The sequence below is a fragment of the Podarcis melisellensis genome, assembly GCF_964234715.1.
Source record: "Podarcis melisellensis genome assembly, chromosome: 12".
Taxonomy (NCBI): domain Eukaryota; kingdom Metazoa; phylum Chordata; class Lepidosauria; order Squamata; family Lacertidae; genus Podarcis; species Podarcis melisellensis.
The window spans coordinates 26,323,926-26,346,897 of NC_138544.1; the positions used below are offsets into that span (position 1 = coordinate 26,323,926).

The window sequence follows — 22,972 nt, forward strand, 5'->3', positions numbered from 1 at the left end:
GTAATGAACTAGGCATTCCAGAAGAAGAACTGATAGAGGTGTCTGAAGTTGATGAGGGTTTTTACTCTAGGGCTCCTTCTACCACAAATCATTCTGCTTTCAGCAGCAACACCAGTAACAAGACTCAGCTAGGCAAGAGTCAGCGGAGGTCTGGAGGAAGCAAGGTTGGAGGAAAAGAAAAAGAAACTGTTGGTGAAGCCTACAAAGATCATCTGTCTCGTAAACAAAACCAGCGAGCAATGAGTGAGAATTTAGAGCTTCTGTCTTTAAAGAGACTGACCCTGACTAGCAGCCAATCTCTGCCTAAGCCAGGCAGTCATAGTTTGGCTAGAACTAGCACTACTCTTTTTAGCAAATCCTTTGAGCAGGTCAGTGGTGGCGTAGTCCCAAATAATCACCACAGTGGCACAGAAGCAAACAGATTTTCAGTCTGTAGTCTGCAAGAGGAGAATCTGATTTTTGGAGCCGACAGAATAGAACTTCCTATTTCAAGCAAACAGCCAAATCAGCAACGGCCACCTACCATCAGCATAACTTTGTCAGCAGACTAAGGAGCACCTGACTAATTTGTCAGTATAAAAGAGATTCAGTTGCTAGTACAATAGCCCTGATACCCTTAAAAAAAAAATCTTTTGAGATATCTTTAAAGATTTTCTTAGTTGAAAATAATGTCTAAATTGCAAGTTTTAAGGATTGCAGTGTTTAAAAAGAATAGGGTAGACAATTCTAAGTATTTTATAATAATGATGTCACAGTCTTTGAGATTCTTAATTTGAGGATTGACATTTGTAATGGTACTACAATAAGGTTTGTACTGAAAATCTAATACATGATGAACCTGTACCAGGGAAATTTTTAAAGTATGGGTTGTGCTGCTTGTGCAAGCTTCAGTTACATGTTTTTGGTGAACAATGGGTTGTAATCCAGAATATATGTGCCATTTTACTACAAGAGGATGATGCTTTTTTATATTCATCAAAGCAATTTTAGGAGTCCACTCAATGCAGTAGCTTGTAATGAAAAAAACATATTTGGAAATAAATCAGAATTCTGGATAGAGGTCATTGTGTTAAGTTTGAAACATTGAATTCTATCTTTTCTGGTTTCTGAAGTCACCTGCAATGAACATTTTTCAAAATATAGTGTGTATATCTGATCCGTAGAAGCAGAAATGAAGCTTTGTATCTTTTTAGGCACACTAGCCCTATTCTTGTATTTAAAACACATGCAAAGATCCAAGATTTGTGCTGAGCTGCCCCCTGGTGTGTTTGATTCAGCTGCTATTCACCTGTTGAATGCCACATGTGTATGCGGACTTAAATACATGGAGCTCAATTATTGTATTGTCCTATCTGTACACCTTGATTGTGGTGGTACACAGATCAGTATATTGTGCATGTACATCTCTACGTAAGCTTGAAATGCAGTGCACAAGCAAGCATGAAGCAGGAAGGTTTGACCCTAATTCTTCCCATTTCATGTGCATTTCAAACATCAACACAGGGCAGCTTTTTTCCAGGGCAGCTTTTTTACATGACAGGTGAATTCATAAAGCGACAAACTTATCTTCCCTATTCACAGCCTGTACATTGGTTTCCAGTTTCTACTGAGTTGTTAGGTTTGAACAAAATCATGCATCTTGAAGGTTTCAGAAGCTTTAATATTTCAATTAAACTAAAGTATGTAAGTAGATTAGCTGTTTATATCATCACTCATTTATTGCATTAAGCCCTTCTTATGAGTTGCATCTCATTAAAATGGTGAGCCTTATTTATATGGGTAGTGGGTTGTGTTGGAACAGATGAACCCATTAAATATTTTGGAAGGGCAAATTAATATTTGTTTTTGTTTACCTGAAAGTATAAAACGACAAACCTGATATTGGTACAATGATTTTTTTAAAATGATCTTGTTACAGACTTCAAGGCCATTTCCATGGGCTTCTGTGAAAGGTGTTTCTGTTCATGGGGGTATATTGTGAAGCCTCCCACTTCTGCACTCCCCCAAAAACTAGATTCAAATGGACTTTTTGGAGATTGTTGGTTGGATGTGAGAGTGGGGAGAAGGGAGGAATCAGTGGCACACCACAGTGTAAGCTGGAGTGCCTTGTGTTTGTTTATGGAATCTGGCCCCAAGGTGTAATCTCCAAGTGTAACAATAGCTGTATCTATGTGTCCTCCCATCCTCTCTAGTTAGTATTAAATTTCAGCTGAAGTACATTTCAACTCAGAACTGCATAATAGTATATAATTTGGTTCTCTTGTGCTTCATTAGCTTTATGCTTTAACTCATAAGCAGCTGAAAACCTTGTGAACATAAGGGCTGGATATAAAGTAAGAATATTAGTTAGATCAAACTTAAGTAAGTTCCATTGATTTCAATGGGTGTCGTCAGAAATTGTACCATCAATTCAAAGGGATTGTCTTCTCTTAATTTCTAGAAATCTAAATTCTCTAACCAAAATCAGCAGCTTTTATCTAACTGAACTAGACAGTTTCAAAAAAATCTTTTTCCCCCTCAACAGAATGAAATTTAAAAACTCGTGGGCCTATATTTTGTTTAATCACTGATTTACTTATTATAACAGTATTATACTTGACCTTTTACAAGCGCAGCATCTACAGTTTTCACCATATTTTACTGGCTTTTAATATTTTATCTAGTATAGGCAGAAGACAATAACTTTTATACAGGAATATATAGCCATTGTAAATTAAAGTGAGCTAAACTTCTTCCTATGACTATTTAAAATGCCATGATACAATATTATGTTTTTAAAAAATGTTTACAGTGATGTAGTTTTGGAACAGTAGTTGATACTTTTGTTTTAATGAAAATGTTTTGGTTTTTTTTGCACATTTAAGTAAACTTGTTCTAGAATTACACCATAAACTGCCAGAAAGGTTAAAATAATATATATCTACATACTTCAGTTAGCAATCAGGCTTGTTGCTCAAAGTAACTTTGAAATAGGATATATGACAGTTTTCATATTTCCTCCATGCATACATCCTGATACAAGAAGAGATTTTCTGTAGATGTGCAGTTATATTTATATATGATCCAAAGTACATCTGGAGTGGACAGCTACAGAACTTTCAGGCATACATAAGTATGGACAAAATCAAAGACAGACAGGCATTTTGATCAAAAACAATTACTCATAAATATTGTTAGCTTTCAAAGGCAACTTGCACTTTTATAAGCCATGAAAGGGTGATTTGTATAATCCTACCTATATGGAATACTGATTTGGAATATTTTAAATAATTCTCATAAAACTGACCCCCCCCCCCACTCTGGCCTTATGATACAAGTATTTAAATTGCACAATCTGTAAAGTATGATGGGGATATTCTCTTGAACTTTGTCCCAGCTTGCTCAAAATGCCTACTATGATCTTGGACCTGAAAAAAATTATCACATAACCATGAGGTTTATAATGCCTGGGACCTTTAGACTTGTATAACAGAATTTTATTTAGTGAGTAGCAGTTTCCATTCTGAAGTAACACTGTGTTGCTCACTTTCATGTTTCAAACCAGCTCTGGAATATAAAAACTACTTTTGCTTTGTTAGATAATTACATTTTATCAGTACTGAAACATTCTTGTGGTTGGGGCAACTGAAAACTAGGCTTCAAAAAGGTTTGCTAAATAATGTTTTAGGGAGGTTGCTTCTGTGACTGGATGAATGTTATCTACTATTTAAATTACAAAATAGAAACATTTCATTACACACACACAAACTGTACTTGGTTCATTTATTGACTCATTGCTGAGTTTGAATTCTGATCAAAGTCAGTTGAACTAACACTTGTCCCATAGTGAGACAATTATAACATAGTTGGGTTGCCTTTGTTAGACTTTGCTGTGGTGGCAAATAGTTGTTTTCTTTAAAAGAAATTAACATTAATGAAAAAATTGAAGACCACAACTTGGGAAGAACAAGTACTGAAATTTTTTAGCAATCTTATTGAGGAAGCCAGCCTTTGATCAGATACATAACATTTATGAATGTATCTTTCAGTGATGGGCACATAGTTTTCATGTTTTGGTTTTTAAATGGGCTAGATGACTTTCTCTGAATCTTTACTGCATCCTTTTGCATAGTTCCACTTTTAAAAACAATTGGCTCTATGTATATTTTTAATAACTTGCTTATTACAGGGAAGACTTAACACCAGTTGATACATTGTTCCTTAACAATATGAGAAAGATTAAATTAAGTGTGCCACTTTCTCTTTTGTACTGTAGTTTGTGAATATTTTCTGTTTTGGTAACAAAATGCTTGTTTTGTATAGTTTAATAAATAAATTGCCTATCTAGAATTCACATTCCTAAAATAAGGAGTCTGGTGTATTTGTTTTTTTAATAAACCAACAGGGGTCTTGGTTTCTAAGATTAGGTACACTGTGAATACTTACATGTGTATTGAAATTATGCTTCATGGTGGTGGTGTGGTTTTTGAAATTGTAGCCAAGAGAGATTCTGATATTCAGTATTTACCACTTTTTAAATGCAATTGAAGTATCACCACAAACACCATACCTTATTTAAACTATGCCTATTAATACTATTAAATATATATAACATCCTTTGTATTTCTGTTGTCAAAGCCTCACATATATAAAGCAAATACAACCTCCAGTATGTTACTACTGGATCAGAATTTTATAATAATTTGTGAACCCACTAGCAGTGGTGCAGGAGGAAATCAGTCTGAAAATAAGAGACACGAGACTAGAGTTTCTATTAAGACTACTTTATTTACAGAATACAGAATAGTAAGTTTGGTGTGGCACAGCGCAGGGATCTGATCATTGAGCCCATTTGCTGGTTGATGTGTTCTACTCAATGCAGTTGCCAGATCCACTAGGAATTGGGGGTTACAACTTTCAACAGAATTTTACCTCATCAGTTGTTACCACTGCTCTTGTATTAGAATTTTATCCTTTGTGGTCAACCCAATTGGGTGGTTCTAAAATGGCTTAACTGTGAGTAAACCTTTGAGCCTTGATCTTTCTGTTCCCTTTCCCCAAAGTTTTTATATTCCTGGTAAGAACTGTAATTTAGCATTTCCCTCCTGTGCAGCTGCATCCATTTTTCTAAAGTTCATGCAATTGCATAAAGTAAAACCAATGGGTAAAATAAATTCCAATCTTCGTGGTTTGAAGCACAAAAGAGACTAAGATGAATGTAGGATTTCTTCTCAAAAACACTTCCTAATGTGGTAAAAATTATTCCTTCTTACCCCAGTACTTTCTTTGCAGTATTACTAGGCTAAAAAGATTGTATGATTAGTGCACATGCTAATGGACAAATAAAATGTGATGATTACATGAACTTTTTGTTATGTAAACAGCTACTGCTGGGGCTGTGGAGAGTGTTTAATCCCCCCCCCCAGTCAGGATCCCAACTAAAATCACCTCCCAACTATCTGCAGATTCTTGAGTTGAGTTGCTCCTAGTAAAGTCAGAAGCTCTTGACCCTTTGGGTATTGGATGATTTAGGTCATAGATGTTCAGCCTGTGAAACAGATGGCACAGTTCACTGACAGGGACAAGATGAACTGTAGGCCTGACCATGACATAAGGCTGCACCCTTCTGCATTGTTCTGAGGCCTGTTCCTTGGCTCAGTAGGCCAAAGGCAAAACCACATCAAGGCACCAAAGGATGCATATTCTAGAAATGATGTCAAATGGATAGCTACTTGTCAAACGGATGACCAATGTTTTATGTAAACTAGATTAGGAAGAGTTGCTTATTAAAAGGTGGCCTGTAATGGTGGTATTAAATTTATATATTCCAACGGATCACAAAGTATGTAAGGCCCCTTAATTTTAAGTGTGAGAGTTGCCCTAAAGCAGGCACATCCAACTATAGAGACTGCGATCTACTCCCAGTATAAAACTGGCAGTGATCTACCCAGTCTTTTTTCTTTTTTAGAATGGAGGGTCCACAGTTGTTGAGCTTTGTGGGGGGAGGACTGACCAGAGTTGTTGAGCTTTTTTATGGGGGAAAGCCCAGTTGTTCTGACAAATTTTCTTTGTGTTCTTTGTGTTCTTTCATTTCAATAGACAGTTTTGGGTAAATAGGGAAAAACAACAACTCAGGAGTATTCCTAGTTTCTTAAGGACGTAATTGAAAATGCTAATCTATGTGAAGGTGGGTGACTATTGTGTCAGGATTGCAGTTTTTTTGCAACTGTAAATGTTCTATGTGGATAGTTGTGTGTATGCAGGAAGCGAATATTTGTGCAAATGTCCAGTCTGACAGGATTTGCTGATGTAGTCTGGGTTTCATTCAGTACAGAGGGTTGGATTCAGACTTGTTGCACTTAAGTTCCCAATGAAATCAAAGGGACAAGTTAACCATCACTCAGGTTCCACTAAAATCTATGGGACACAAGTTCAGTTACTTTTAAGTCCGAACCCAAATCAGAGCAACTAAACTAGTCTAGAAGCTATTGAAAAATGTATTGGCTGAACATGTCCCAGTTGGTCTCTCCAGGGAAATCATGTGGGAGAAAGAAACCAAGAGCATGCGTACAGTGAGCGGAAAGCCATCCAGCTTCATGTTCATGTACCCTTTCACCAAATGGGTTTCATAAATGGGAACAAAACTTGTGTAATGCCATCTCTTAAGAAAGGGCAGGTGCACATGGAAGCCCATTCACATGGATACCTATTTCTAGAATATTTACCTTGCATGAGAAGTTGCACTAGATGGATATGAGGGGCATGGGCCAGGCAAACTGCTATACTTACCTGAAAATAGTGTATGAGCCGTCTCTCCAGTGGATTTAAACACCAAATTGGAGTCCATTTTGCTGCATCTCACGTAACAGCACTGATTTCTTAAAGAATGAGATGGGTGATGAACAATCTAAATTCTCTTTCTTTATAGATGAGTAATGTGTCTGATGTTCTGTTTCATTTTGTAGAAAGCACTCCCCCCCCCCCAATTTTCCTCTTTCAGAAAGCATGACCCAAAACAACAGTGGAATGCTGAGTAATCAGATGTGATTAGAACTCATCCTATATTTATTCCAAAATGTGTTCCTGTAACATCACAAGGCACTACTATAACTGATAGAGTATTGGTACTCCACAGCTCAAATTCCCAGCCTGAACTATGCACTTCTTGAGCACATGCGTTTTGCTTTGTGGTAATCCTGCTTTTGCGTCAAAGCCAGGATTAGAATGAACAAACAGGTGAGGAAGAAAGCAAAGCAAAGGGAAATTAAAATTAGAACAAGATCTTCTAATGTGCAAAACATAAGCCATCTGGGGATTTTAACTTGGTTTTAGATTCTTAGCTATTGGGGAGCTGCCCAGGATACTAGTGATTGCTAAGGATTGTAGAACACTGTAAATCTCTACACCAAATTGCACTAGAGAGGATTATATAAAATTGCTCTAACAATTTAGATAAAGTTGTCATTAGTGTCTAATTAAACTAATTCTTAGATGTTGTGCAGAATGGACTCCTTTCCATTAGTGCATAAGTAGTTCAGTATTCATGAAACCTGAGTGTGTACAAACTAGACTACTTTACAAAGGGGAAATGAATATTCATTGCACTGCTCACTTCGGCCTCACTCTGCCTATAGCTGGCATGTAGCTATCAGAAAGCTGCCATAAGGGAATGTAGTCCTCAAGCTCATAAGGGTCCTCACCCCTGATGTAATCCTCCCACGTTCTAGTCAAATTTCACAACATTCCTACTGCTTATAGCCACTCCAAAACCCGAGATGGGAATTTTCCTGTTCCCCCAGTTCAAGCCTCTTCCAGAAGTTAAAATAGTGGTTGCTGCTATTGCTGCCCCTTCCATGTTGCTGTTTGTTCTTTTTGTGCTTAATTGCTTAATTTTTGTGCTTAATTAGAGCCTATATGATGCCAATTTATTCCTGTATGTATAGGCACAAATACATGCGCCAAAATGCACTGCCCAGTTTCACTGCTGACAATAGGGCCTATAGCAGGCCTGACTACCCTATGGCTTACCCAAATATTGTTGGCCTCCGGCTCCCATAAGCCCCAGGCAGCAAGGCCAATGGTCCCAGATGACTTCATCTGGAGGGACTTGATTAGTCACCCCAGCCTACAGAGTTCCTTACAGCTGCAGCAGAAAGTGTTGGGTTAGTATGACAAAAACAAGGAGCTACACAGAGCATGTGAGTTTTTTCTGCGCTGTTTATAAGCTTTCCATCCACCTGCATTCTCCTATCCCTTTTCCTGGATCCACATCATAATAGCAAGAGACTTCCTTAGTCCAAAGTGGAAAAATTGCTTTTTCCTCCAATACTTTCTGAGTGATGCATTCCAATGAGGGGTAGGACTTCCAAGACCCCCAGCACTTATGTCCACTTCTAAAGAAAGTGTCCATTAGATTAGCTTTTAAAATATGTCTTCAAAAAGAATACAGAAACCCATCATATATTTTGAAAAACTAAAATTAACATTTGAAATCATCATATTTGAAATCACTGGATTGAAAGATTCCAAACAGGTGCTTTCCCTGATTAAAATAGATTTTGTTGTAACCATCATACAAGGATAGCCTTGCCATTGTTTAAAACCATACTGAACGCTGCGGCACAATGTTTTGATGCCATATGGAAACATCAAAATGCACAGCAGCTGCCAGCTCTTAAGCTGAATAGATGGAAACTTTTCATGTTGGCTTGAGAAGTTTCCCAGTGGATTAATCTATGTAGCATCAAATTACCTCACAGTACCAACTCATTGTACTATAGGGGGTCACATGAGACAGAAAATACTTTCTTTTTGACTGCGTGAAACTCATTGCCAATATTGTCACAAAACTCAGTATGCCATTTATATATGCATGTTTCAGACACTATTCATTTTGTCCAAAACCATTTTTCTTTTGCAGCACATGATGGACTTGAGTCAAACAATGCTGTGTGCAATAAATCCCCCACCCCCATCTTGTATGCTTGGTCTATAATGTGTCTTAAGAACACTGGTTATGACTAATTTCTACGGCACATGAGCTGGTAAATAAATGAAACTTGTGTACTTTTTAACACTAATATCCCTTTTAACAAGCAAGGATATTTGCTGCACTATAATTACTGGAATCTGGTTATCATAATAATGATATATTAACAGCTAGAGAATCTTTAATTTCTTAAATTACAAAATATGTGGAACAGACAGCACTGGGCTGAAATCTAATCCATTTGTATAAACAGAAACCACTGCTTTTTTGTGTGGTGCGAAAACTTGTTACAATGGCTAATTATGGTTTGCAATTACTTTTTGAGCACTCTGTAATTTTGGTCTTAGATAAGGGTATAAAGGGAATTTTCTGCATATTCATATGCTGATGGTAGCTGCATTTCTTATAATATAACCTCAGCTATCTAGAACTTCCTTATCTAAATTTTCCCTGTGGGGAGGATACTCAAATGAGCCTCCCACATCCCCTTTCTTCCCCAACTGCTGCTCAACAGCCCTGCTGGCAGTCAGATCTTACTATCTAGTACAGTAGTTGCTGCCACCACCTCTTTTTTAAGAAAGTCACCTACAGCCCTAGAAACAAGAGAGAAACAATGACTTTTAGAAGACATCTGAAGGCAGCCCTGTTTAGAGAAGTTTTTAATGTTTGATGTTTTATTTTATTTTTTAATATCCTGTTGGAAGCCATCCAGAATGACTGGGGAGGCCCAGCCAGATGGACGGGGTATAAGTAATTATTATTATTAGTAGTAGTAATAGTTAAAGCCAAGAATCACGGACCAGCACACACCACGACCCCAACCAATCCTTTGCAATTTGCACAGAGCATAAAGCCAGCTCTCCAGCCCTGTTTCTTCCTGAGAATAAGTCAAATTTCTGGTTTTACCACTCTGGCCTTTGACTTCCAATAGTGTTGGAACCAAAGAGATCTACACGTGAGGGTTCCCAAAGCCTGAGGGGCAATCACACACTGACAACACTAGCTCAACTGTGGAACTTTTTGAAATAACAGGTGGGGGAAAGCAGGCAACAGGTCAAACAGAATACAAAATAAATTGAGCACTGTGACTCCACAACTAAACTACTCTTGGTAGGGCCAGCCCACCCATGAAATGGGTAGAAGCAGCTGTTTTTGGTGGAGGAACCCTGCTGGGTGGTACCCCTGATGCTGCACAACTCTGGTAAGCAAGACTTTGGTGGGGGAGCGGCAGGGGAGGCAGTACCTTCCCATTTCTCCTCAGGCAGCAAAACGAGATGGGCTGCCCCTGAATTCTGACCTGTCCACTTTTGTATACTATATCTAGTCTGAATAGGCCATGAGGATAATCAACTTCCTGGTAGTTTGGAAGACATGGCCTAGATCCCTTGTAATGAGATGGAACAAAGCTGCAAGGGAACCTTGGCTTTTAAATGCTCTCTCTGCTGACAATGGCAGGTGTGCCCTCTGGCTCTTTCTAACCAATCAGAGCCAGAGCCAGTCAGTGCATTAGCTTGGCTTAGAGAACTGGTGAGCCCAGGAAACCAGAGTCTGTGTCACTTCCCGCTACAAGGAGATAATACTTACGGCTGAAATCCTACACGTTACAGATTTAAAATGTTTTCTTGGAGGGGGAACCAAAGTTCTTTTACCCACTTTATCTAAAGCCCAGGTGTGCTCTCACTTACAGTGCAGAGGAGTGCTGTAGCTGGGGGAGTTTGCAATTTCCCCACTCCCTTTCTGTCTCACACTTCTGGTTTAAACCAGCCCACCAACTGCTATTTGCCCTTCAAGGCAAAATATACAGGTACACATACGTCTTCCTCCACAGAGCTAAAAGTGACAGGGATATTTCAACCATGAAAATGCTGTGTGCAGAAGGATTGGCTGTGTCCTGCTATGCATTCTGAAATAGTCTGAAGGCTTGAGAAAGTACAAATGTTATAGATATGTCTTATTTGACACTTGAAACTTCTGCAGAGGATGTCCGCTTGCACACTGCCAAGAGGAAATGCATCTTCCCCAAAAAGAGAGGGGACAAATTTGCATACATGGAAATTTAGAAATTACTATTGTTTAAATAGAAATACATAATACATCTCACCATGTTAGAGAAGACTGATTAGGTCTGCTATAACTCCCCTGTTCTCCTTTCATTTACAAATTATATATAGTGGCTCTCTCACAGTAGATCTTCAAGCAGATCTTGGACAGTATCTGTTGAGGATGCCCTAGCTCTGAATTTCCTTAACAGGGGATTGGACTAGAATAGCCTACTGTCCATACATAAAATGAATGAGGATTCAGAACAAAAGGTGCTCTTTAAAGTGCCGAGTTTGAGACTACAATGAATCCATAGGGAACATGGGCTGGGAAGTTATCATCTCAGTGTGGGTAGAGGGGTGGTGAGAAAGCAGTCCTGACATGCTTGCCTGTAATCAGGACTATCATTCCTAGTGTCAGACTTATAGTAGGAGTAATCTGTCTTTCTGCCAGACGGTGCGTTTCTAATTAGTCAAGAAGATTTTTGCATTTTGCTTCTGAATTACATTCTTGAACACATGCCTGCTTTTTAGATTTCCAATATAATAATGCCAGCTTTGTGTCTTTTTAAAAACATATTAGGCTTGCATCCTACCCCCAGGAATCGGGGTAGATGACTCACTTATACTTCAAATAAAACACTACAGAAGAGTGCTTCTCTATAAATTAGGGGTTCTCATTAGGAGTACAGTATCATTGTTGCTCATTATTTAATGATCTATATGGTGGTCTATGGAACTAGTTTGTTCAGTGCTGAATTATCTAGAGTAACCTTTTGTATGTTGTCCTGCTCAACCCTGTTAAATGAATCTTGTACTGTAAAGCAGCAACTGACTTCAGAGGAAAATTTGTTGTAGAAATAGAATGTATTCTGTCTTCAAACGCCTTTGATTTTTCCTACTACCGCATTAACTTCACATTTTCCCCACCAGCACCATTGCTAGTAGAACATACTCAGTGTTTTCGCTGCATTTTTGCCACTGAGTTTATGCTACTAAACAATGGGTAGCCAACTTGGCACCCTCCAGATGTTGGACTCCATTTCTCACCATCTCTGATCTTTGGAAATGCTGTGTGGGGCTGATGAAAGTTAAGAGTCCAACAGCATCTGGACGGCCCAACATTGGCTATCCTTATACAGTGGTACCTTGGGTTAAGTACTTAATTTGTTCCGGAGGTCCGTACTTAACCTGAAGTGCCACTTTAGCTAATGGTGCCTCCCGCTGCTGCCGCACCGCCAGAGCACGATTTCTGTTCTCATCCTGAAGCAAAGTTCTTAACCTGAAGCACTATTTCTGGGTTAGCGGAGTCTGTAACCTGAAGCGTATGTAACCTGAAGCAAATGTAACCTGTGGTACTACTGTAGTAAGAATGTAACAGATTCTCATACAAGCCTTCCAAGTGGACATTAGATTTAGATCTTGTTCACCAGGATTTTGACAGCAAGGCAGATTATGTATTATTATTCTTTAGAAGGCCTATATCCCCACCAAACTTTGTATTGTGACTATTTTCCAATACATTAGTGATACAAAGTGATTCTGGAAGCCAGCAGTATCAAGCAATCTCCTGTTGTCCAACTTGCCAACCTCTTCGATGATATTCATCAATATGGCATGCCAAATGCTCTTGTAACGCCGTGACGGCGTCACTCAACTGCTGGATGGTATGGGCCATGGTCTGGTTGTCCTGAGCCAAGGTCGCCAGCGCAGCCACCGGGTTGGCCATGGCTTCTGAATTACCAAAACGCACCCCCAGGAAGGGGAGTGCGGGTTGTGGCGGGAGCAAACTGTGCTAGGCCCGGGGGTTAACCCAAGCCACACGGTCCAGGTTCGGTACTGAATCCAAGGATTCCATGAGGAATCAGTCCAACAGGGCCAAGGCAGGAAACCGGTCAGGCACAAGGTCTCAGGCAGGTTCCAGCAAGAGCAATGTTGCTCCCACAACCTGGCCCGGGGTCCGGCAGCCTTTTATCTCTAACGGGGTAACAGCCGGTCCTGATCCCCCGGTGACTCATCTCCATCTTGCCCAAAGGCGAGCACTCAGGTCTCTCCTTCTCTCAGACCTGAGTCTCTGCAGCTCGGGAGATGTTGGTGGGTTACTAGACCCAGAGGCTGCCTCAGCCTCTCCTGACCCAACTGGTAATGGAGCAGCTGTATGTGATTGCACAGCAGAGGTCAATGAGGTAATCCCCACATCTGGAGCCAGGGCAGGCTCAGACTCCTGACTCGGCCCTGCTGGTGCTTGTTGCAGGGGAATCTGTGCAGACTGGGGCTCTTCAGAATCAGGCCCCAGACTCGGTTCAGATGCCGCCTGAGGCAGACTGAGACTCCTCCAGCTCTGAGTCTGAGCACGGGTCCCAGGCAACCACACCTTTCCTGATTTCAAAGGTGGACAGATGGGGATGTTTTGAAGTGGCTTTCCTAAATGTCAGATAAAGCAACAGGTTGCTCCAGATTGTTAGTTACACAGAGTTTAAATTAAAAACAATAGGACTTGTCATGACTAACCATCCCCAGTGATTGGAACTGAAGTATGGTCCAACACAATGTCTTTTCAAGGAAAAAATGTTAATAGCTTGTGCTGTTGGTGCTGTTCTATATAGGATGGTTGGGGTGTGTGTGCAACAAACATTGAAATGTTCCTGACATGCCCTTCCCTTAGCCCATAGGGCAAGTAGAGTAAATGTTATGAAGAACATTGTTCTGAAAGGTAACTCACCAAACTGTTTAGTTGGACTGCAGACAAGCTATTGCTTTAGAATTCTGTGATGCATTCAGCTGGTCCTCCAGCAGCAAGGCTTAAGTAAAGCTTCAGTTTGTTCACAATACTATTCCAGAATTGGCAGAGGCGCCCTTCATCCTCTGCCCTGGAAACTCTTAATGCTTATCCCAGAATTGAGGACACTTCTGTTTAGTGAATGGTAAAAGAAAAGCAGTTCGTTGCTGCACAAAGGCACTTTCTTCTTACATCGTTTTCCTTCACTTGTCCCTTTCCAAGATCCATCCCCAAAATGTCCTAAGTTACTGTTTTCTTTCTGGAGCCACTTAATATGTGTTCTTCTTTCAGTAATATATGAATTATACATTGTGAAGGAATCCTCCATTTCATAGAATCATAGAGTTGTAGAGTTGGAATTGTGTTGAACCAAAGATGAACTGTTCCGGAAGCTCTGCAACACCATCGTGGTAGTCAAGATAACCCCACAATTAATTGGCAGGTGTTGTAACAATGACCTCATATATGTTTATATTCACTTGCTTTAAGCTAATTGGACTGTTTTGATGTTATCCTTATCTGTGGGACTGGAGTGCTGGGCTCTGAGCCCAGAAAGGGGAACTATCTTTATTTGCCACCTATGCCCTCATGAAGTGATATGAAGTCCTGGGCAAAGTGACTTTTGTGTATAAAGAATGTATGAATGTTTGCTTAGCTGGGGACAAGCCATCTATTTGCTGCAGTGCCTGTCCCGTGCCTGTAAAGCCTGGGAGACCTGGTTGGCTGATTTGCTGTAAGTTTGCACCTTTCTTTTAATACAAAACTAGAATTTATCACTCCTTTTATATCCCTGCATCCACTCACACAGGTTCTCCTTTGGCCCTGTGGTTCAGAACAGGAAGGGACCCTGAGGGTCATCTAGTCTAACTCCCTGCAACACAGGAATCTCAACTAGATCAAATTCAACTTAAAGCTAAAGTACCACACGTAGGGAGGGCAAGATTGTCCTTCAACCGTTTGTACTTGTACAGCATATCTGGTCACTGTCCTCCCCACTATGGTATGATGTATTTTATTTCTATTACAATAGTCTTCTGGCATTTTAAAAGACTAGCACTTTTATTATGGCACAAGCTTTTATGGATGATGTTCTGTCTCTACTGCCAGATGCCAGAGACAGTATGCTTTGGTGAATCACAGGTGAGGGGTGCAGTGTTGAACCCAGGTCCTGCTTGCAGACTTCCCATAGGCATTTAGTTGGTCAGTGAGAAGAGGATGCTGGATTAGATGGGCCTTTTGGTCCACTGCAGCAGGGCTTTTCTTATGTTCTTATATCTTAGGAATGCTAAATGTTCAATTTGAACTATTGATTAACAAGGGCTATATAAAGTAACTGGAGGACTAGTTACATAGTGGAGGTCACCCTGATAAGGTGGGTGGAGGGAAGTACTTGATGTTCACTGTGCAGAAGCATATTCCATCCATGGGCATATTGACTACATATGTAGTTACTTACATATGTTGTTTGTCCCCGTCACAACTACCAACAATGAGCCACCAATGGTGAACCATGTAGATCATGTACAAGGTGGAGAAACAACATGGGTAAACTTTATGGCAGAGGTAGGGAGCCTGTGACCCTCCAGATGTTGTTAACATTACAACTCCCATTGGCCTAGCCCTGCCTTATGGGTAAAAGACAGAAAAAATTAACATGAGGTTGCTGTCTAATTCCAACCTTTGTCAACTTTCTGCTCAACGCTAATATGCCTGATGAAATTTGTACCTGATACCAAATGTTGTAGTGCCATTCATTTTTGAAATCATGGAATAAATATCACTTCATGGCCAGGATGTGGAGTTCCAAGCTTACAGTGGGCATTTTTCCAATCTCCTCTCACACTACAGGCACTTGCACCCCTGTGAAGCTGCTCCTGGAATATTACACAAATGGCTGCTATTGGAAATACTGGTTAATAGTCATTCTTCCCCCTCTGCTCACTGTCCTGTCCAAGAAAATAAGTGCTTTCAACTCACACAGAACTTTTTGGCTCCTGGACCAACACAAGCTAATACATGAAATTACTAGTAAAAAGCTACAATCAAGAGGTCACTGTAATAAATGGGAAGTTGCTTCACTGGCTTGAAGCCTGCTGAAAAAGCATTTATATATGTGGAAGCACAGAAGATACAACAGTCATTTTGCCAAATTTATGTATGCTTAAGACTTTGAGTAATATGATTGCAATTGTTTTGCTAATTTTGTTTGCTAAGTATGCACACTCAAAAGCTTTGATGTTTATTTTTTCATAGTCCATCCTTCACCCTATGGGCTCAGGGCAGATTATGTCTATAATAAAATTACAGAAAATGCTGTAAAATTCACAATGAAAAGACAATCAGAAATGGAAAACTATTATTTATGCCAGCTGGGGAAAAGCTGTATTTTTGTGTCTAAATTCTAAGGGAGGACAAGTTGGATTTTCCATACAGTAATGACTGCATAGTAAGGTGACTGATTTTACCCTGAGTGGGCAGAAAGTGCCAGATTTATGTATAGGCTAAGTAGGCTGAAGCCTTGGGCTTCTAAATCTAGGGGGCCTCCCCAGCCCGCCCACCCCCCCAGCGGACAGTCTCCCCTCTCCCCAAATTGCAAACCCAAGACTTCATGCAAGGGCAGGGCAACTCGGGCCCAGCAACTATGAGACTCAGGGCCAGCCAGTGGGGCCCAATTTTAAACTTGAGGGCCCAACTTGAAATTTTTTTTGTGGGGCCCTAGTTCACAGCCAAAGTCTGCAAAATCTTAGAGATATAAATCCGTGTGCTAGGTCATTTTCACAAGGTCAGCAAAGCCATTCAGAAATCAGGCCTGTTATTGAGTTCTTGTGCAAGTTTGTACAGTTCACTTCTGGATTTTTTTAAAGGAAAATTGGAGAAGATTTTGATGAGCTTGAGAAACAAAGCAAAAGCAACCTTGCCAAATGTTAACCACAAAACAAGGAGACAAAGAGTGAGGGAACGGCAAAGAAATGACAAAGTGCACCTGATGCCTTAGATGCACTTTAAGAGATAAGTTTAGGATAAAATCATTTATTCCTATATTAGATGCACTTGAAGCCAATATAAAAAGAAGTACTGTGTACAGTGATATTGCACAATTATTTTCTATTCTTGCTATCCTGATAGCATCCAAGCAAGAAATTCAGCAAGGTGTTGAACTGTTGATGGAAGCATAGCCAGAAGATATTCCTAATGTGGGAGCAATTTTGTGGCTATTTCTTAGCTTTATGGTCACTAACAGCTCGGGAAAGAGTAGTTTTTCAAGACTCAAAAGAATTAAAAATGAATTAAGGGCCATAATGTCTCAAGAGAGGCTGTCCGCATTCTGTACACTGAAAGTGACAAACTTAGACAAACAAATTTTGATGAAGTTTTCTGATGTCCTTTAGAGGAGAAACTGAATTGCAGAATTTTAAATACCCGTCATCATCCTTGGCTTCACTCAAGTGATCTTTTTCAAGAAATCAGCAGACTGTGGCAGAAGTTAAAGTCTTTTCTGTTAAACACTGCCATCTAGTGGTGAAAGATAAAACTACCCTTTTAAAACGGCAATAGTCTCCCATTTCCTCTGGTTAACATAGAGTTTAGTAAATGTTTATGCATTTTTGTCTTCTGAATTCATTTAAATATGTATGTATTTAATATAAATTTATTATTCAATATTTTATTTAAAAATCAGAACTTTTAAAAAATCACACTTCAAACATTTCTTTAAAATACCACCTTCCCCTAGCTCCTCTTGCTATATTGTGCTGTCTTAAATCTTATTCCTGAAACTCTCTCCCAGCAAACTCTTTTGGTCTTAAAAATGCTTCAAATTATGTAAATTCCAACTGCTGACACACCTTTGAAAAACTACTTCTAGTTTATCCTACATTCCACAATCCTTTTCCACATTTCCATAAATGTCTAACCCTCTTTAGGCTGCAATCCTATACCCTCTTACCTGGTAGGAAGTCCCATTAAACGATTAGACTGCGTAGAATTGCACTGTTGGTAACCGAACTCTGAAGAACTTCTCTTTGATATCCTGCTGACTATTTCCTCCGTCTTTCTAAAACTCCAGAATAAAATATTTTTGTAAGTTTACTCAAATTATTAGCAACTTAACTTAACAAAACAAAATTTCCTGCTTGATCATTTTTCATGTTGCAACTGTACTCCTTTTGCTATGAAATACTGACCATCCTCTAGTCTCACACTCCAAATTTATGCTCTGCTTTTATTACCTTTTTTATGTTAACTATTGCCCCCTTTCCTTAGCTCAGAAAGGGCAGAGATTTGCTGGTAGTACAGAAGACGGTCCAGAGGTAGCTCAAGCAAACTCCATTGAAGACAGGGAGAGGGAAATTATTTCCAGAAACAGAATAAAGTAATAAAGTAGAATAAAGTAGCTAGCCAAACTGCTAAGGAAGGTGTGTCTTTTCAAATCATGTTTGAAATGATTTGCAGGCTTAATATCTTAGAAGTCTTTGTGTCTTTGGGCACAGGGAACATAAAATTGTATTATCTTGAGAAGTTTCTGCAAAGATGCACATTGGCACATAGAACCAGCCAGGTCACTATGGAATAAAGTTAGCCCAAAGGAGTTGTGACAGAAATTTATTTATTTTATTAAATTTGTATCTCACCCTTCCTTCCAAAGGAACCCAGGAATATAAAAGCAATAGCAAAACTTAGTATTAGGAGATATTTGTTTCCTTTTAGCTTAAATATATTCTGTAGGTTTTGCTTTTTGAAAGAAAGAGGAAGTGACACATGATAAACCTTTCACAGCAGGGGAAGCCGGTATGGTTCCTGGTTGTTAAGAGCTATAGTCCAACAACATCAGCAGGTCACCACATTAGGTACCTCATTAGTTACCTCTGCTTTGCACTTTATGAAACTATGATATTGCCCCTAGGTTACTAATAGTTAACCTAGATGTACTTACCTAGGTTTTCTAGAAAGACAAGTGTCTATAAATCTAGTAAACAGAATTAAAATAACTGTAAAGGTACATTTAAACATACTTTATCTGTCTATCTGGCCTCAGAAAATCCTTTGAGCCATCAGATCTGTGTTTAACACTTTATAGAAGTATCCACAATCAGTTCAGGGTTTTCATCTTTGGCCAGATATTCTATTCACAATGACATAAGCTGAAAATGAAATACATCATACTAGGCAAGAACATTGCAATATACCTTAGATGGAAGTAAAGACATGGCAATGTTGTAAGTCTGCATCTTTTATTACAGAATCTACAAAAAGAAAAAGGAAATCTAGGATTAACATTTGAAAAGGTATTTTGTTGGTCCACCTTCATGCAAGATAATCTTCACATACAATCCTCATTCTTTGAAACTCCAGTGATTAAATTCATCTTTTTTTTAGAGTTGAATTCGTATTTATGTCTTAGCTTCAATTACCATTTTAATAAATTATTATCGGCTTCCTGAAAATCCTTGCTATTTTTAAATTTTCTTAGACCTTATTTTATACAGCCTCTGTAGCACAACTTGTACAGCACTGACTCGAATAAAAGTTGTAAGCAGTCAAAAATTTGGGCCAACATCAAATGTTACACTAAGAACTAAGCAACTGCCACCAACATGAGCTGCTACTACTGTATGTAGTTAGTAACTTGCAATGCTATTTTTCTGGAAATAGAGTTGCCAGAACTCACCATGAACACTTCCCTTGTTCTCTTAAATGGTAATGGCACCCTCCTGAGACGTGCCAGAACCCACCCAAAAGGTGCCAGAACTGAGTTCCTCCTAAAAAAGAGCCCTGGTAATTTGACATTTCTACATATACCTTGTCAAGGAAGCAGCGAAGTTAAGACATCACATTCCCCCCTTTCTTTTCCTCCTTTCCTCCCACTCCAATTTAGTAACTCAGCAATTTATACTGCAAACTCCTTGTGCTAGAATTTGAAGAAGTATAAGAAGCTGTGCACACCAAGACTACAGTGCTGTAAATAATAGCTTTCTCTCTCAGCTAAATGTTATCCTCCTATCACGGCAATTTTTAAGCATTTTGCAATTTGCTGCTTCTTAGAGGATCACACATTTTTCTAATGCTTCAACTGTCACATTGGAGACTGTTTGAGAAGTTTCCAAATTACCCCAGCTTTGGAATTCAACCATGCAGAAGGTATGACAAAAAACCAGCTAGCTAGTGGATGGGCTCTGCTTGGTTTGTTGATGCTCTTTATGCTGCAAATATTTGTTAGTCTGGACACAACTGTTCTGGGTTTATTCAGCCTCCCAAACCTAAAATGTCCAATTGACAAAATAGGGTAGATTGTGGGTCAACAAGTCACTCTCCCAAGCTGGGTTCTAAATAGTGAGGCACACAAGCCTCTAGCTTCATACCAAGTGGGCTGCAATAGTATTTTGACATGGAACCCATGGGTCACCCCCCCCACCAGCCAGTTAAGCTAATCAAGGTGCCAGGCTTTTGAAAGGAGGTGCAAGGCTCTGGCAGGGTCTTAGAGCTCTCCCACCTCCTTCACAAAGCAGGAAAAGTGCTCAATATGCCTTATGAAGCAGGAGGGACTCTAGGACCCTGGCAAGAGCCCTTATGCCTCCTGCCCATAGCCTAGCCTAGCACCTCATTTACCCAGCTTTGGGAAGGCAGTGCAAGGACTGCCTCCAACATTCTCTATCAGTGTATGTAGAGGAGCAGAATTTTAAATAGTAATAAAATTTCTGAAACTCGCAGGTTAGCTCATTTATATATTTCATAACTGAGATTCAACTGCACTTCATTTTGGTTTACATTCATGCCAATGCAAAACTGATAAAATGTAACTGTTCTAATCGAGATGTGTATCAGGAAATGCTGATGTGGCACCTGTGGGCACACATGCTTTCCCTGGTGCCTCCCTTGCTGAAAACCCAAATTCTACTGGAGTTATCAGAACTGGTTTTAGTGCTTGGTTGCAGTGTTTGTGTGATGCCCAAAAGAGTTTCTCCAGCTTGTTAAGTATGGCGCCTAAAGATAGGCAACAGCTCATACAATTTCAGTGAAGGGTAGGCTAAGAAGAAACCCAAGACAGGCAATCTCCCTAGTGCATCTGAAACACTTCAGAAAAGTCTCTACAAACTGGGTGAACCGATGATAAAACGGCAAATCAGGTTCAATGCAAGTAAGAGCAAAATGACACATACTGGCCAAATCTATACACTAATGGCATCTGAATTCACTGCAGATAAATTCATGGAGGATGGACAAATTCATGTAGATAAATTCATGGCGACTAGCCATAGTGGTTTTATACTACCTCCATGGTTAGAGGCAATAGATCTCTGAATACAAGTTGATAAACACGCCAAGTGGGGAGACTGCTGAAGCACTCAGATTCTGCTTGTAGGGATACCCTTTGGCATCTGGGAACAAGATGCTGGAGTAGATAGATGCCTTATGGTTGAATGAATTGGGTATGTTTAGCTTGAAAAGAAGAGACCAAGAGGAGATAGGACAGCCATCTTCAAATATCTTAAACACTGTTGCATGGAACGAGCTTGTTTTCTCCTTCTCCAGAGCCTAGGACCCAAACCAATGGGTTCAAGTTAACAAGAAGAGATTCTGACTAAACATCTAGGAAGAACTTTCTGACAGGAACAGTGGAACAGACTCCCATGAGAGGTGATGGACTCTCCTTTCTTGGAGGTTTTCAAGCAGAGTTTGGATGTCTATCTCATATATGATCTAGTTGTGATTCCTGAATTGAGGGGTTAGAGTAGATGACCCTCAGGATCCCTTCCAACTCTACAATACTGATTTCATGATCCACCCAACAAAGGAAGCATGCTTTTTTCTTATTCAATCATTTTCAAAACTCATAGGGCAGATCTACAAGGGTTGGTTTACTTGAACATCAGCTGGGGCTGGGGTGGGGGGAGAGATGACAAAAGCAGGACATGACAAAGGTTTAAAAAACTGTGCATAGTGTAGAGAAAGTGGCTATTATTTTTTCAAGGGTTTTTTTTTAAAAAAAATAATTTCTTGGTTGAAGGTTCAAGATATGTAAATGAAAATATTTCTCCATCCAAACGTAATTGGCTACTACACCATTTGGTGAAGGCCAATAGCCAGGAAATGCTTTAAGCAGCAGCAGAAAAATACATGACAGAAAATCCACTTTCGAAGGCAGCACCTGTCAAAGTGCTAAATCCAGACAAACAGGATTAGGCTAAGGTTACCAGATTTTTTTCAATGAATCCAGGGACACTTTTCAACTTCCTACTAAATAGATGGATTTTGTCAGGAGACTGATTTGTAAATCCGGGGACTGTCCCCGGGAAACGGCGACATCTGGTAACCTTAGGTTAGGCCAGTGGTAGAACACAGAATTTACATGCAAAAGGAAACGCTGTTGACTTCCATGCGGGCTTTGGAAGCAAAGCTGAACTTCCACTCTTGGCGTTTGCCAGGAAGCCTGCGGAACTCACATCCCCTGCCTTCTCCCTCTTAACCTCAAGTGTAGGTGGCCTACCACGAGGGTCGGTCCACGTGCTAACAACTTTATCACGAAAAAACGTAACGAGCTGGCCCTTAAAAAACACTTCTGTGATGTTAGGGGGGGGGGGACTCCGTTTTAGATCATGTGTGAAGAACAAGCGTGTAGCGAGGTGCGTGTGTGTAATGCTCAGAAACGGGGTGGAGGGGGGATATTTGCCACGACTTACTCCGGCGAAGATAGGCAGGCACTACTATTAGCCGGGAAGAGCGACGAAATGGACCCACTGCGGCGGAAAAAACCCGACTCCTGCATGTAGGGATTTCCATCCAATATTGGCGCGTCCTCATCCGCCAGTCATGAAGCTGAGCCGATTTCAACACATTCTTTTTCGCTTCGCCCTACGCGGCAAGCTCGGCTCTAGGTCTCCTCAGCAGCGGCTGCCGTTCCCGCCTTTCCCAGCCAGCCTGAGGCGGCGCCGCTGCCCGACAACATATCCTCGCCGAGTAGGCCTCCCCTCCGCGCGCATGCGCCGTAGCGCAGGAAGCAAAAGGCAGGCCTTTCTTTACCACCCTCGCCTCTCGCCCTTCGCTGCCTCCGACACGACGACGCGGCCGCCGCCATGCCGAAGCTGAGCAAAGAGTCCAAGCAGCGCCTGCAGCACTTGTTCAAGGGCGGGCAGTTTGCCATCCGGTGGGGCTTCATCCCGGTAGTACTCTATCTAGGTCAGTCCTGAG

The 22,972-nt window shown here is 40.3% G+C and overlaps 3 protein-coding genes and 1 long non-coding RNA gene across 13 annotated transcripts in view; 3 read left to right on the forward strand and 1 right to left on the reverse strand.

The window, feature by feature from the left end:
• Nucleotides 1–4,370, forward strand: part of HYCC1 (hyccin PI4KA lipid kinase complex subunit 1) — a 33,449-nt gene extending 29,079 nt beyond the window's left edge. For 5 of the 7 annotated variants that reach the window (XM_081883338.1, XM_081883339.1, XM_081883336.1 and 2 more), the window contains exon 11: nucleotides 1–4,370. In XM_081883338.1, the coding sequence (XP_081739464.1) occupies nucleotides 1–551 (551 nt within the window). In that variant the 3' untranslated portion in view covers nucleotides 552–4,370. The other 2 variants (XM_081883342.1, XM_081883341.1) reach the window with 2 other exon arrangements.
• Nucleotides 617–22,590, reverse strand: LOC309353812 (uncharacterized protein). 4 transcript variants are annotated; one of them, XM_081883493.1, is made up of 5 exons: nucleotides 22,465–22,584; nucleotides 18,973–19,029; nucleotides 17,733–17,846; nucleotides 6,769–6,857; nucleotides 617–5,527 (listed from the first exon to the last, which is right to left on the reverse strand). In XM_081883493.1, exons 1-5 carry the CDS (start codon nucleotides 22,548–22,550, stop codon nucleotides 5,523–5,525), a joined length of 351 nt encoding a protein of 116 aa, XP_081739619.1. In that variant the 5' UTR covers nucleotides 22,551–22,584; the 3' UTR covers nucleotides 617–5,522. The 4 variants fall into 4 exon arrangements, 1 of the variants encoding a protein (XP_081739619.1); XR_014162016.1 differs by lacking the exons at nucleotides 617–5,527; nucleotides 6,769–6,857 and adding an exon at nucleotides 16,801–17,299 and having other exon boundaries at nucleotides 17,733–17,840; nucleotides 22,465–22,590; XR_014162017.1 differs by lacking the exons at nucleotides 617–5,527; nucleotides 6,769–6,857 and adding an exon at nucleotides 16,801–17,183 and having other exon boundaries at nucleotides 22,465–22,590.
• On the forward strand, nucleotides 11,334–11,834 carry LOC309353897. The gene is made up of 2 exons (XR_014162127.1): nucleotides 11,334–11,736; nucleotides 11,775–11,834. It is a non-coding gene; the product is annotated as an uncharacterized lncRNA (long non-coding RNA).
• Nucleotides 22,364–22,972, forward strand: part of TOMM7 (translocase of outer mitochondrial membrane 7) — a 5,798-nt gene continuing 5,189 nt past the window's right edge. Inside the window, 2 exon segments of the mRNA XM_081883488.1 lie at nucleotides 22,364–22,772; nucleotides 22,775–22,960. Of these exon segments, the coding sequence (XP_081739614.1) occupies nucleotides 22,595–22,772; nucleotides 22,775–22,960 (364 nt within the window). The 5' untranslated portion in view covers nucleotides 22,364–22,594.

Coding starts and splice junctions, on each gene's coding strand:
- LOC309353812 (XM_081883493.1), bottom strand. CDS start 22,550: ATGCAGGAGTCGGGTTTTTTCCGCCGCAGTGGGTCCATTTCGTCGCTC. Junction 17,847..18,972: donor TGTCTTTACTTCCATCTAAG/GTATATTGCAAT, acceptor TTTATTCTGGAG/TTTTAGAAAGACGGAGGAAA. Junction 6,858..17,732: donor TTAATGGGACTTCCTACCAG/GTAAGAGGGTAT, acceptor TCATTCTTTAAG/AAATCAGTGCTGTTACGTGA.